This window comes from Oryctolagus cuniculus, chromosome 3 (genome assembly GCF_964237555.1).
Source record: "Oryctolagus cuniculus chromosome 3, mOryCun1.1, whole genome shotgun sequence".
NCBI lineage: Eukaryota > Metazoa > Chordata > Mammalia > Lagomorpha > Leporidae > Oryctolagus > Oryctolagus cuniculus.
In genome coordinates this window covers 141,340,593-141,353,335 of record NC_091434.1, presented here as the reverse complement: position 1 = coordinate 141,353,335, position 12,743 = coordinate 141,340,593, and the positions used below count along the sequence as shown (strand labels likewise).

General features: G+C 43.9%; 2 protein-coding genes across 9 annotated transcripts in view; one reads left to right on the top strand and one right to left on the bottom strand.

The window, feature by feature from the left end:
- The window catches only part of FBXL13 (F-box and leucine rich repeat protein 13), a 252,385-nt gene that overhangs the window by 135,818 nt on the left and 103,824 nt on the right, over nucleotides 1-12,743 (bottom strand). The window lies entirely within an intron of this gene.
- The window catches only part of LRRC17 (leucine rich repeat containing 17), a 44,377-nt gene that overhangs the window by 30,267 nt on the left and 1,367 nt on the right, over nucleotides 1-12,743 (top strand). The window contains exons 3-4 of one of the 2 annotated variants that reach the window (XM_051848880.2): nucleotides 5,520-5,675; nucleotides 7,815-9,596. In XM_051848880.2, coding sequence (XP_051704840.2) covers nucleotides 5,520-5,675; nucleotides 7,815-7,915 — 257 coding nt within the window. In that variant the 3' untranslated portion in view covers nucleotides 7,916-9,596. Of the gene's footprint in view, nucleotides 1-5,519; nucleotides 5,676-7,814; nucleotides 9,597-12,743 lie in introns of those variants that run through there. The other variant, XM_002712022.5, reaches the window with a different exon arrangement.

Here is a 12,743-nt window from a genome sequence, read left to right as displayed (position 1 = left end):
AATACAAAGATATTTTCATTGCTTTCTTTTTTAACATATTATTGTCTAAATACAACCTTCCAGAAATGGCCCATTAATTCAGAGCTCCTGCTCTAAAAATGCATATACTCTTTACTGGAACACAATGTAAGTAAGGTTTCACACACACTTAGTATATATAGTATTGGGTCATCCATTAATGGAGAACTCAAGTTCCTCTAAATGTTCATGGCTTTGTAATTCAGAGCCTCTACTTTTAGATTATAAGGTGAAGGGTAGTTTTTTTTAAAGATTTATTTATATGAATGTCAGAGAGAGAGAGAGAGAGATCTTGGATTTACTTGTTCAATCCCCAAACGCTGGCAATAGCCAAGGCTAGGTCAGGCTGAAGCCAAGACCCAAGAACTTCACCCTGTTCTCCCATGTCGGTGGCAGGAACCCAAGTACTCAAGGCACATTAGCAGGAAGCTGGATCAGAAGTGAAGTAGCCAGGATTCGATTCCAGACACTATGATAGAGGCTATGAGTGTCCAAAGTGGTGGCTTAACTCACTGTGCCATGATGCCTGCCCCTAAAGGTAGTTTTGTCTTTCAATGCCATCAATAAAAATGGTTTTCACTATGGTTTACATAAATCTATTGATTCATTTGATAATTTCTGTCTTTTTTTCTCTTTGCTATATTGCTGTGCCACATTTCCCAATTTATGAGTCCCATAAAATGAAAGGCAGAAATGTTGTCTATTAAACTCCCTTTGGTGGTGCCCCACACAAGGCCGTGTGCTTTAGGTAGATGATGATAATCGAGCTGCTTTCCTCATTTCTTTCAAAGCAGTAATTTAAGTAACCTTTCAAAATGCATTTAAGTTAACACCATGGCTAGGATTCAAGCACAAAAACCTGAATTTAATCCACTCTAATTTTCCTTATTCCATCCCATAAACAGCTAACAAATGTCAGATACTATGAATAAACATTCAGCAAAGCTCATCCCTGCCAGAATGTAGTAATAGTTTGGGTGATTCTGTGCCACGTGTTAGGCCTTATGGAGAACCTAAAGAAGCCTACCACATGCCACTGAGACTGGAACTAGCAGTGATTTTTTTAAAGGTTGATTTATTTATTTGAATGTCAGAGTTACACAGAGAAAAAGAGGCAGAGAGAGGGAGAGGGAGAGGGAGAGAGAGAGAGAGAGAGAGAGAGAGGTCCTCCATCTGCTGGTTTGCTCCTCAGTTGGCCACAGCTGTGCCGACCCGAAGCCAGGAGCCAGGAGCTTCTTCTGGGTCTTCCACGTGGGTGCAGGGACACAAGGACTTGGACCATCTTCTACTGCTTTCCCATGCCTTAGCAGAGAGCGGGATGGGAAGTAGAGCAGCTGGGACTCGAACTGGCGCCCATATGAGATGCTGGCACTGCAGGTGGTGGCTTTACCCGTTAAGCCACAGTGCTGGCCCCTCTGGGAACATTTATTAACCATGAAGGATTTACCAATGCTTTCTGAAGGTCTCCTTCCAGTATCGCAGCCTTCTCTTGGGCTCTGTATGAATTTAGCATGTACAGATCACACACAGGGAACCCAGTGTGGATTCCCCTCAGTCAGGAGTTGAGTGTCTGCCAGCTGCCTTGGAGTGAGTCAGATGGCGTGCGTTGGGTACTCAGTATATGCCAGTTTGACCACATAGACCTCAAAGATCACTATTTTTACATTAAGACAGCAAGAAAAAAAGGAATAGCAGTTTTATTCACACAGGCATTTTTCCAACAAAACTTAGTTTTTCAAAGGGAATAAATGTGGCATTAGTTGAAAGGCATGTTCATGACATATTGAGGTAAATGGATTTGCAAGAATACATGAAAGTAGTTTTTCAATTGCTTTTAGCTTAAGAGTTACTAATGTGAAGCAGTTCTTCTACTTCTAAGATCTGGCCGGGGGGAATTCTGCAAGTAAATGGCCCCAGGAGCTCCTGAAGTTAATGGCATAGTTTTACCACTGACTTGGACAATAGTTAACGAATGTGTTCTTTTCAGTAAACAGGGCCATTCGTATCTCTTTACCTACTATCACCCAGCCGTCAGTAGCTCTAAGACTTATGACAACCAGGACAGCCAATGAAGTGGAAAGATTACAGGAAGAAAGTGCCCCAATTTCCTCTTCAAAACCAACAAGGTTTAGTTGGAGAAAGGCAAGATTTGCAAGGGGTGATAATGCAGTAAATATGGTGTCCCTTTAGGAATTAACCAAGAATTTGCGGTAACAGTAAAAAGGATATATGGATACCATGTGGTACCTGGGCTAGAAATGGGTTCATTGATAAAATTTGACTTCTGGGGGCCGGTGCCGTGGCTCACCTGGTTAATCCTCCACCTGTGGTGCCGGCATCCCATATGGGCCCCGAGTTCTAGCCCCGGTTGCTCCACTTCCAGTCCAGCTCTCTGCTGTGGCCCGGGAGGGCAGTGGAGGATGGCCCAAGTACTTGGGCCCCTGCACCCGCATGGGAGACCAGGAGGAAGCACCTGGCTCCTGGCTTCGGATCGGCATGCTGCATGGGCCGTGGCGGCCATTTGAGGGGTGAACCAACAGAAGGAAGACCTTTCTCTGTCTCTCTCTCTCTCACTGTCTAACTCTGCCTGTCAAATAAATAAAATTTTTTACTTCTTTTTTGACTTTTTTTTGAAATCTGTATTTATCTACTCTTTATCAAAGAGAAACATACTTGGCATCAATATTTGCAATTCACATTCAAGTTCTAAGGTAAAACAACTCAAGGTTTGTTTTTACTCATCATAGAAACACATATGCTATGATTTTTCCATGTTTTTCTAAGCCATATTAGCAAAGGCTTTGGTGTGTGCATTTCCTGGTATTACTTGTAGGTCCTATTTTTACCCGGGGCTCTTGCTAACAACCCCAAAGCTGGTTCTCAATTCACATTCTTTTCTACAGCATAGATGGTTCTGCCACATTTCTTAAGCTGGGTTTCACGGTGTTCTTCTAAACAGTTTTCTACCCATTGATTTGTGGTTAACCCATTCTAACCATGTCCTGCAGTGGTTGCTCTGTCATCCACCCCCATGTCCAGCCCAGCAGATGTGGCTTCAAGAAGATCTGACAAACAGGCTGCTTCCTAGACCTCGGAGGCGCTGACTCTGGGGACAAGGATGTTCTACAGTCCTTAATGGCTTTATAGGACCTCTGGCTTTATTTACAGTGAGATGCGAAGCCCCTAGAGGATTCCGCCATCTGGAAAACTGATACAGGCAGAGATATGTTTTTAACAGAATCGCATAGGCTTATGACGCTCTGGAAACAATCCAGACAAGAGGTGATGGTGGCTTGGATCAAAGCAGCAACAGTGAGAAGAGGTGGGGCCCTGGGTATTGGGAAATACAACTCATCCTACTTTTCAAAGCATTCTAAATAAAAGATGCCACAGCTGTTCTCAATAATCACTCAAACTCATAATGTCCAGAAATTATTTCTTCTATCTGTCCTCAAACTTCAGTTAACTGGTTTTTACATGTTGCTAGAACCTCCAACTCCTTGTAGTGCCCAAGAAGAGTACAGCTCTCCAGTTATTCTTGGCATTTTTAAATGCAGGATTCTCTCATTGTTGCAACATTATAATAAATTCAAATCTTAAAACCTTTCTCCTTTCAGTGTGTTGGCAGACACAATTCTAGGTCACACAGACCAATGTCTTGTCAGAAGACAGAAATAAGATCAGCCCAAATTCTCAAAGCACTTTTATTGTAAGAGGTCTCATATATCTGAATCATTACACTCAACAAACTTAATGGGCTCTTATTACTTAGCATGCATTAGTCATCTATTGCCACACAACAAACAACCTCCAAAATTTAGCAGCTTAAAACAACACACGTTTATTATCTGTGGGCCAGAAAACCAGCTTTCTCTCAGCTGGGGCCTTTGCCCTACACCGCTCACAAGGGTGCAATCAAAGTGTTGATGAGCGCTCAGGGCTGTGAGTTCATCTGAAGGCTCAGCTGGGAAAGGACTCCCTTTCAAGGTGGTAGCATTGTTGGCAGGATTCAGCCACTCAAGGACTATGGGACTGAGGCCTTAGTTCCCTGTTGGCTGTTGGCTGAGGCCACCTTTAATTCCTCGCCATGTGGGCCTCTCAAACATGGCATTTTGCTTCATCAAAGCCAGCCAAAGAGAGAGCTGTAGCAAGATGAAAGTCACAATGTCTTGTAACCTCATCACAGAGGCAACATCCTATTGTATTGCTGCAGTCTTTGGGTAAGAAGCAGGTCACCAGACTCAGCCCAGCCCATCGCAGGCATCTGAGGAGTGAAACAGCAGGTGGGAGCACATGCTCTCTGTCTCTGCCTCTCAAATCAATAAAAGGCAGATTTAAAAAGGCAGTTTTTAAAAATAAATAAATCAGGGGCAAGCGTTGTGGCATAGCAAGGAAAGCCAGCCAAATGGCACCGGTTCTTGTCCTGGCTGCTCCATTTCCACTGTTAGTATGCCTGGGACAGCAGCTGAAGATGGCACAAGTATTTGGGCCCCTGACACCCATGTGGGAGACCTGGATAAAGCTCGTGGCTCCTGGCTTGGGCTTGGCCCAGCCCTGGCTGTTGTGGCTACTTGAGGAATGAGCCAATGGATGGAAGAACTCTCCCTCTCTCTTTGTCTGTAACTCAGACTTTGAAATAAATAAATAAATCTTTCAAATAAATAAGTAAGTAATAGCCTGGCTTCCTCTTTTAGGGCTGTTTCTGTTTTATTGGAAGAGGAGCGGTACTGCTACTGTGACTGCTCTTCCGGAGGAGCCCAATTCCAGCTACAGCAGGGAAAGTCAGGGAGTGGTGGAGCCCAGACTAAGGGGAGTGAGCGGGTGACGAGGAACTAGGCACAGCGATCAGGACTGCGCTTTCTTGGATTTTAGCATCCAGGGAAAGGAGAAGGACGGTAACAGCTGGAGGTCCTCAGGGTCAAGAGTTTTGTGTTTGTTTTCAGGGTGGACAGACTTGAGTTTGTTTGTTGTCAAAGGAGCCTAAGGAGAAGATAAAACAAAAAAAGCAGTCATGAATCAGGAAGACTCCTAAAGGAGTGGGAAGAGCATGGGAGGGTACATGCATGTTTAGTTTGCGGTGTGTGTTTGTGTGTGTGTGTGTGTCATCAACTTCTATTACAAAAAAAAAAAAAAAACTGCCCAGGTGTTTGTAATGGCTGGCCAGGACTGAGTCCCTGAGCTTAATCTACTGACTCAGCCAATGTAGCTGCACTACCTGCTGGTCTTCCTCTGATTGGCTACCCTGCCTCCAGGGAGCTCCTTAGCACAGCTCAGCAAGGAGTGACCGCCCCTCCTCTGGGCGTGATGCTCTGGAGGCGCTGGGCTTTGATGGAATTGAGCACATGCTAAGGTTTTGCTCATACCAGTTTTCTTTGGCTTGGGGATACGCCTTCCTCCTTTACCTTTAACAACTGGTCCTTCAACAACATAAAGGTTTACAGTATTGAAGAGAACAGGGGCAAGAAAGGCACCATAATTTAAATATTATTAATTTTTTCCAGAGCTAAAGAAAGTTCCAAACAACATCCCTCCCGACATCGTTAAACTCGACTTGTCATACAACAAAATCAAACAGCTTCGACCCAAGGAATTTGAAGATGTGCATGAGCTAAAGAAATTAAACCTCAGCAGCAACGGCATTGAATTCATAGATCCTGGTACGTACCGCTCAGTGAAATGGGTGACAGGTATTTGTCATGGGAAGTGACTGATAGAGGCCGGCATCACAGGTGGTGAAAGAACTGACCAGAGCAGTCAGAGCGAGCAGAGTTAGATGTATGAACGCACGGCCCAGGAAGAGCGAGGTTGGCTGCTGCATCTCGGCTGACACTCTGAGGGGTATACTCGCAACTGCAGCATCTCCACAGTTAGGGCGAGTTCTCCCAGGTAGCTGATCTGCCTTTCTGGGCAGAGATGGGGAGTCCACACTACCCTTCACGCTCTAAGACTTTCCCACTCTGCCCAGTGCCTTGGGGCAACCATTCACATACAGTCTCTGTGATTTTTTTCCCTATGTTAAAATTTATAGTGAATATAACTTAATTTTTTTTAATTTTTTTTTATTTAATGAATATAAGTTTCCAAAGTACGAATAATGGATTACAATGGCTTCCCCCCCATACCGTCCCTCCCACCCACAACCCTCCCCTTTCCCACTCCCTCTCCCCTTCCATTCACATCAAGATTCATTTTCGATTATCTTAATATACAGAAGATCAGCTTAGTATACATTAAGTAAGGATTTCAACAGTTTGCTCCCACACAGAAACATAAAGTGAAAAATAATAGATGATTTTTTTTAATGATGATGAAATCAGATCAGACCTATTGTCATGTTTAATCCCAGTGAGAGTCAAGTTGGGAGTTGATAGTTTCTTTCCTTTTTTTTTTTTTAACAGAGGATCAGTTTAGTATGCATTAAGTAAAGATTTCAACAGTTTGCACCCCCATAGAAACACAAAGTGAAATATATTGTTTGAGTACTCGTTATAGCATTAAATCTCAATGCATAGCACATTAAGGACAGAGATCCTACATGAGGAGTAAGTGCACAGTGACTCCTGTTGTTGACTTTACCAATTGACACTCCTGTCTATGGCATCAGTAATCTCCCTATGCTCCAGTCATGAGTTTCCAAGGCTATGGAAGCCCTCTGAGTTCTCCGATTCTTATCTTGTTTAGACAAGGTCATAGTCAAAGTGGAGGTTCTCTCCTCCCTTCAGAGAAAGGTACCTCCTTCTTTGAAGACCTGATATAACTTAATTTTTAAAAAACTAAACTAAGCTAAATGATAAAAAGTATGAATTTTAATTGCATATAACACCTAAATTAGGACTTTTTGGCACTTGAGAGAAACATTTGTGACAATGTTCTTAGTATGGGATACTAAGCAGTGTCTCCCAAATCATCCCAAATAGTAAATGTTTTGTAAAATATAGTTTTAAAAATAAGAATATGTGGCAAGTGAGCAATAATACACTAAGCATGTAGTGATTATTAAAGGGAAATTCACATTTGGCATCTTTCTTTGCAAAAGCCCCAATTTGTTTACATTTGAAATAAACTGGTAAGCACTGAGCTCATAAATGAAGACAAAATGTGCTCAAACCAGAGCCAGGCAAATTAAGCCTAATCCTAGATCAAGATAAACTGTTTTTCCACCGTTCAAACCTCTTCTCCATTTGTTAAGCAAAGCCTCTGGGGGAAAAAAAAAAAAAGAGCTTGGTCAGTTAAGTAATCAACACACTGAATCTGGCTAAATCTGGAAAGAACTGAGAATTATTGTTATGTGGATCAGATTTGCAACATATGTAATAGCCGTGCCTTCGTGTTGTTACTCCAGTTTGAAAAATCTTAAAAAATGATTAATGCTATCAATAATGCAATGTAGTGCTATGAATATTTTGGGAACGGTTGTTTCTCCTGCTTTTATTAATTGTAATGCAGTACTATTGGTAGAACACGGTGATTTTCACCAGAGAGAAGTGAAAATTGAGAATGATGTTGTGGAGCCACACAGGCACACTTTAGAATTAACATCTTTTTTAAATATTGGGAAATAATATTTTTTTAAAATTTCCCAAAGGAACAGCAGTGGGCAATACTTACACTATGGCCTGTTTGTACAGTGCAAACTTGGGTGCGTCTTTGCATTGTGAAGTCAAAGGCAATGTCATTTCACAATTAATAAGAATACTACAGATGGGACTGCTGCTGTGGCCCTGCCACTGCCTGCAATGCCGACCTCCCATATTGGAACGCTGGTTCAAGTCCTGGCTGCTCCACTTCTGTTCCAGCTTCCTGCTACCATGTCTGGGAAAGCAACAGCAGATGGGCTGGCGCCACGGGGCTCACTTGGCTAATCCTCCACCTGCGGCGCCGGCACCCCAGGTTCTAGTCCCAGTCGGGGCGCCGGGTACTAGTCCCAGCTGCTCCTCTTCCAGTCCAGCTCTCTGCTGTGACCCGGGAAGGCAGTGAGGATGGCCCAAGTGCTTGGGTCCCTGCACCCGCATGGGAGACCAGGAGGAAGCACCCGGCTCCTGGCTCCGGATCGACGCAGCACCGGCCGTAGCGGCCATTAGGGGAGTGAACCAACAGAAGGAAGACCTTTCTCTCTCTCTCACTGTGTAGTCTGCCTGCCCCCCCCCCCCACCAAAAAAAAAGGCAACAGCAAATGGACCCTGCCATCCACGTGAGAGACCCGGATGGAGTTCCTCATTCCTGGTTTCGGCCTGGCCCTGCCCCAGCCATTGCAGACATTTGAGGAGTGAACCAGGGACTGGAAGATCTCTTTCTCTGTCTGTCTCTTCCTCTCTCTCTGTTGCTCTGCCTTTCAATAAATAAAATAAATCTTAAAAAAAAAAAAAGAAAGAAAGAAAGTACAGCCACCCTTCCCCAAGTGAGCCATCATTACATTAGTGTTTAGGCCAGGCACCGGCAGCCAGTTTCCCCAAAGCCAGACCACAAGGTGAAGAAGCTGGAGGTGGAGACCCTGTCTTGCCCCGTGAGAACTAATGACCTGCAGGACAAGCATGCCATGCCAAAGGTCCCTGGGCAAACATCTAACTGCCTTCTGACTGTTGTCCAAAACTGTAGTTCACCAACTATTGAAAGTATCAGCATGAGGCAGGAGTTCAGCACAGCTATTAAGACATCATTTGGACTATCACAGTGCCTGAGTTCAAGGCCTGACTGCACTCCTGATTCCAGCTTCCTGCCACTGTGCACCCTGGGAGGCAGCAGGTGATGGCTCAGACACTTGGGTCCCTGTTACCCATGTGGGGAGACCTGGATGGCATTCCCAGATCCCAACTTTAGCCTGTTGCAGCCCCAACTATAGTGGGAATTTAGGGAATGAATCCGTGGAGGAGATTCTCTCTCTCTCTCTCTCTCTCTCTCTCTCTCCCTTTCTTATATATAAAATAAATACAATGTATTAAAGTAGTAAATAGCAGTGCAACAGTGTTCTAAAGATTTCTATATTTACTTAAAAGGCAGAATGCTAGAGATATCTTCCATCTGCATCTGCTGGTTCACTCCCCCAAATGCCTGCAACAGAAGGGGTGGGGCCAGACTGAACCCAGGAGCCAGGAACTCCATCAGGTCTCCCACATGGGTGGCAAGGGCTCAGTTACTTGGGCCTCATCTGCCGCTTCTCAGGCAAATTAGCAGAGAGCTGGATCAGAAGGGCAGAGGAGCTGGGACTCGAACCAGCACTGATATGCAGCACGGGCGTCCCTAGTGGTGGCTTAATCTGCTGTGCCTGGGGCCAGCATACTGATGCCTCCGGTGAAGCCACCATCTGCAATGCTGGCATCCATTTCTGATCCAGTCCCCTGCTAATGTACTTGGGAAAGCAGTGTAGGAGACCTGGATGGCATTCCAGGCTTCTGGCTTCAGCCTGGCATAGCCCTGGCCATTGCAGCCATTTGGGGAATGAACCAGCAGGCAGAAGCTCACTCGTTCTCCCTCTCTCTCCCCTCTTATCCCTCTTCTTCTCTCTCCCCTTCTCCTTCTCCTCCTCCCTTTTTCTGTAACTGCCTTTCAAATATATAATAAATGAATCTTAAACAAAAAAATCTGCTGTGCCACAATGCCTACACTAACAGTGTTTTCATTACAAAAGAAATATACTATGTAAGGCCGGTGCCGCGGCTCACTAGGCTAATCCTCCTCCTTGCGGCGCCGGCACACCAGGTTCTAGTCCCAGTCAGGGCACCGGATTCTGTCCCGGTTGCCCCTCTTCCAGGCCAGCTCTCTGCTGTGGACTGGGTGTGCAGTGGAGGATGGCCCAAGTGCTTGGGCCCTGCACCCCATGGGAGACCAGAAGAAGAACCTGGCTTCTGCCTTTGGATCGGCGTGGTGCGCCGGCCGCAGCGGCCATTGGAGGGTGAACCAACGGCAAAAGGAAGACCTTTCTCTCTGTCTCTCTCTCTCACTGTCCACACTGCCTGTCAAAAAAAAAGAAAAAAGAAAAAAGAAAAGAAAAAAGAAATATACTATGTAAAGAAAACTAGAGAAAGTGAGAGAAAACTGTAGAGAAGTTGATAGTAAGGCAAAATGGGTTTGTTTTCCTAAACCCATGTCCTCCCCCTGCTGTGTTTCCCTCTTTTACATATTTTGAAATTCCCTCCTTTACAATTATGGAATTCCTGTAATTGTGAGGATTCCTGCTCCCTCCTTGGACTATCCTGAAGGCCTCTCAACTGTGCTCCCAATGCGTCCTCCTCACAGACACACAACACTAACTGTTGTTCATGCAGTGGTGCCCTCCTCCTGTCACTCCTCCTTGTTCAGTTCAAGCCCGGGGAAGGCATGTTCTCCATTAACAGACAGACACCGAGCACTGCACAACCACCAAGCACTTTTTCTTGCTGGGTCTTCTGGAACCGAAAAGCAAGTCAGCACTTCATCAAGGCAAACTGACATAAAGAAGTTTTTAAAAAGAAGACTTTCTAGATGTCAGGGTCTTTGAGATGAACCCCTGCCAACGCAGACTCACTCTAACGAGTTAGGCTGCTAAGTACACAGAGGCAGCGAGAGTTGCCGGATTTTATAAGGCCTGAATAGTCTGTAAAATGCCAGGCACTGCTGTGGGAAGTGGAAGGAAGACACCTACTCGGGGGTTGACCTCCTGTAAGCAACAGATGAAAATCACCTTTCCCAAGTGCCTGGATGCGTATGGCTTAAGTAACAGCTATACCAGCTTCAAAATAAAATCTAGGAATGTCTACACATGCTTTCAATGGGACGGGCTACTTGTTTTAGGAAAAGTCAATTTGTGAAATCATTGACTCAGAATGTTAGCAAATAGAAAAAAAATACAAGGTCTTCAGAAATATTATCACAGAGGCTAACCCTTGGTCCCTCACCCCAAGTCTTAGCTTTGCATCAAACGGAAAGTATTCTTTTTACAGGCAATTATGGATTTTGTATGAAAACAGATGAAATGAAAATCATTAATAATATTGATTTCATGTCATATTTTCCAAATTCAAAATACAGATATGATGTCACAAGGCTAGTTTAAAACTGTAATAAGCCAATGACTGAAGCAGAAACAAAGTATTTTAAATCAGGATTGGCCCATAAATTCTGTAATATCTGGTCTGTTCATATCAACTAAAGTAGGGATAATCTTGGTGTATATTTCTTAGCTCTGAGAAGGGAAAGGGGCTTTTTGTTATTTTATTTTGTGTTGTGTCTTTGATATTTGCTCTAAATCTCCACCCTCCAGCAAAATGAAATACATATGGATCCAAAGTTGATAGCTACCACTTTTTGCCAAAACACAACCAGATGTTTTCAAAACACTGGTAAAAATCGCGGTTTTTGGATGCTACAGAAATAGAATCCTTCCCACCCCCCTAAAAAAAGAGGGTTGTTTTCTAGATATCTTCAGAGTTTACAAGGATATCCTGGGGAGCTGTCAAATCATCAATCACCAGGCACATTTTTCTTGTCCTTTTTTCCCCCATGCACTTTAAGTCTTACAATTGAAAGAGTGAAATAGTTTCCTAATTTATGCTTCTTTTTTGCAGCATCTTTCCAGTATTATTAAAAAAAAAATGCCCGTGATCCTGAAATACATTTTTAAGGGCTAACTTAAAACTTATTTTTCCCATAAAATATTGTATCCTAGCCAATCTAATCAAGGAGAAAGGTTTGAGTAAAAACACACTTCAGAATTTTACATTTAGACACATATACGGTGGGGAAATAAAAACAAAATCTTTTCCAGTCCAGGAGACCTCTCCACAGGGGTAGCAGAGAAAGAAAACATTTTGATTCGTGAGTGAATGTTGGACTAGAATGTGATACAAACCACAGGCAAACCCCTGAGACAGCAAAGACAAAAGGGAACTTGGCCCACTTAGACAGCCAAGAAGATACCACCCATTTCACACATGTTTTTAGCATACATGATCACCAGCCCTCACAGGACTTGACAATGCATATTATTACCCCTAGTCCATCCTAACTGATCACAGGGGAACCCTCTGTGTCCACTAATTGCCTTTATCTGGGGAAAAACATAAGCACTTCAAAAGTTGATAGAACTTAAGAATTGAGAGACAGGCTTGTTTTGGTACAAAACATGTTTGAAATCCATGCATTCAAAGGGTTTTCAAAAATTCTAAGAGAAATGAATATTATCAAAAAACTATGCATGGATATAAATTTTGCTTTGCACCAGAATCAAATTATCTTTTTTTAAGATTTTTATTTATTTATTTAAGAGGTAGAGTTACAGACAGTGAGAGGGAGAGAAAGAGAGAGAGGTCTTCCTTCCATTGGTTCACTCCCAAGTTGCTGCTACGGATGGAGTTGTGCTGATCCGAAGCCAGGATCCAGGTGCTTCTTCTTGGTCTCCCATGCGGGTGCAGGGGCCCAAGCACCTGGGCCATCCCCCACTGCCCTCCCAGGCCACAACAGAGAGCTGGACTGGAAGAGGAGCAACCGGGACTAGAACCTGGCGCCTATATGGGATGCCGGCACCGCAGGCAGAAGATTTACCTACTGCGCCACAGCCCCGGCCCCAAAATCAAATTATCTTTTAGTCCCATGTTCCACAACTTTTTGAAGTACCCTGATATCTTCAGGACAAGAGTTAGTTTTGCAACAGCAAGCAAAGCCCTACCAAATTAGGCTTCTACCTGTTCACAGAAACTTAAGGATAAGACATCTCTCTTGATGTCTCCATTTCTAAGAGATGGTTCTCAGAT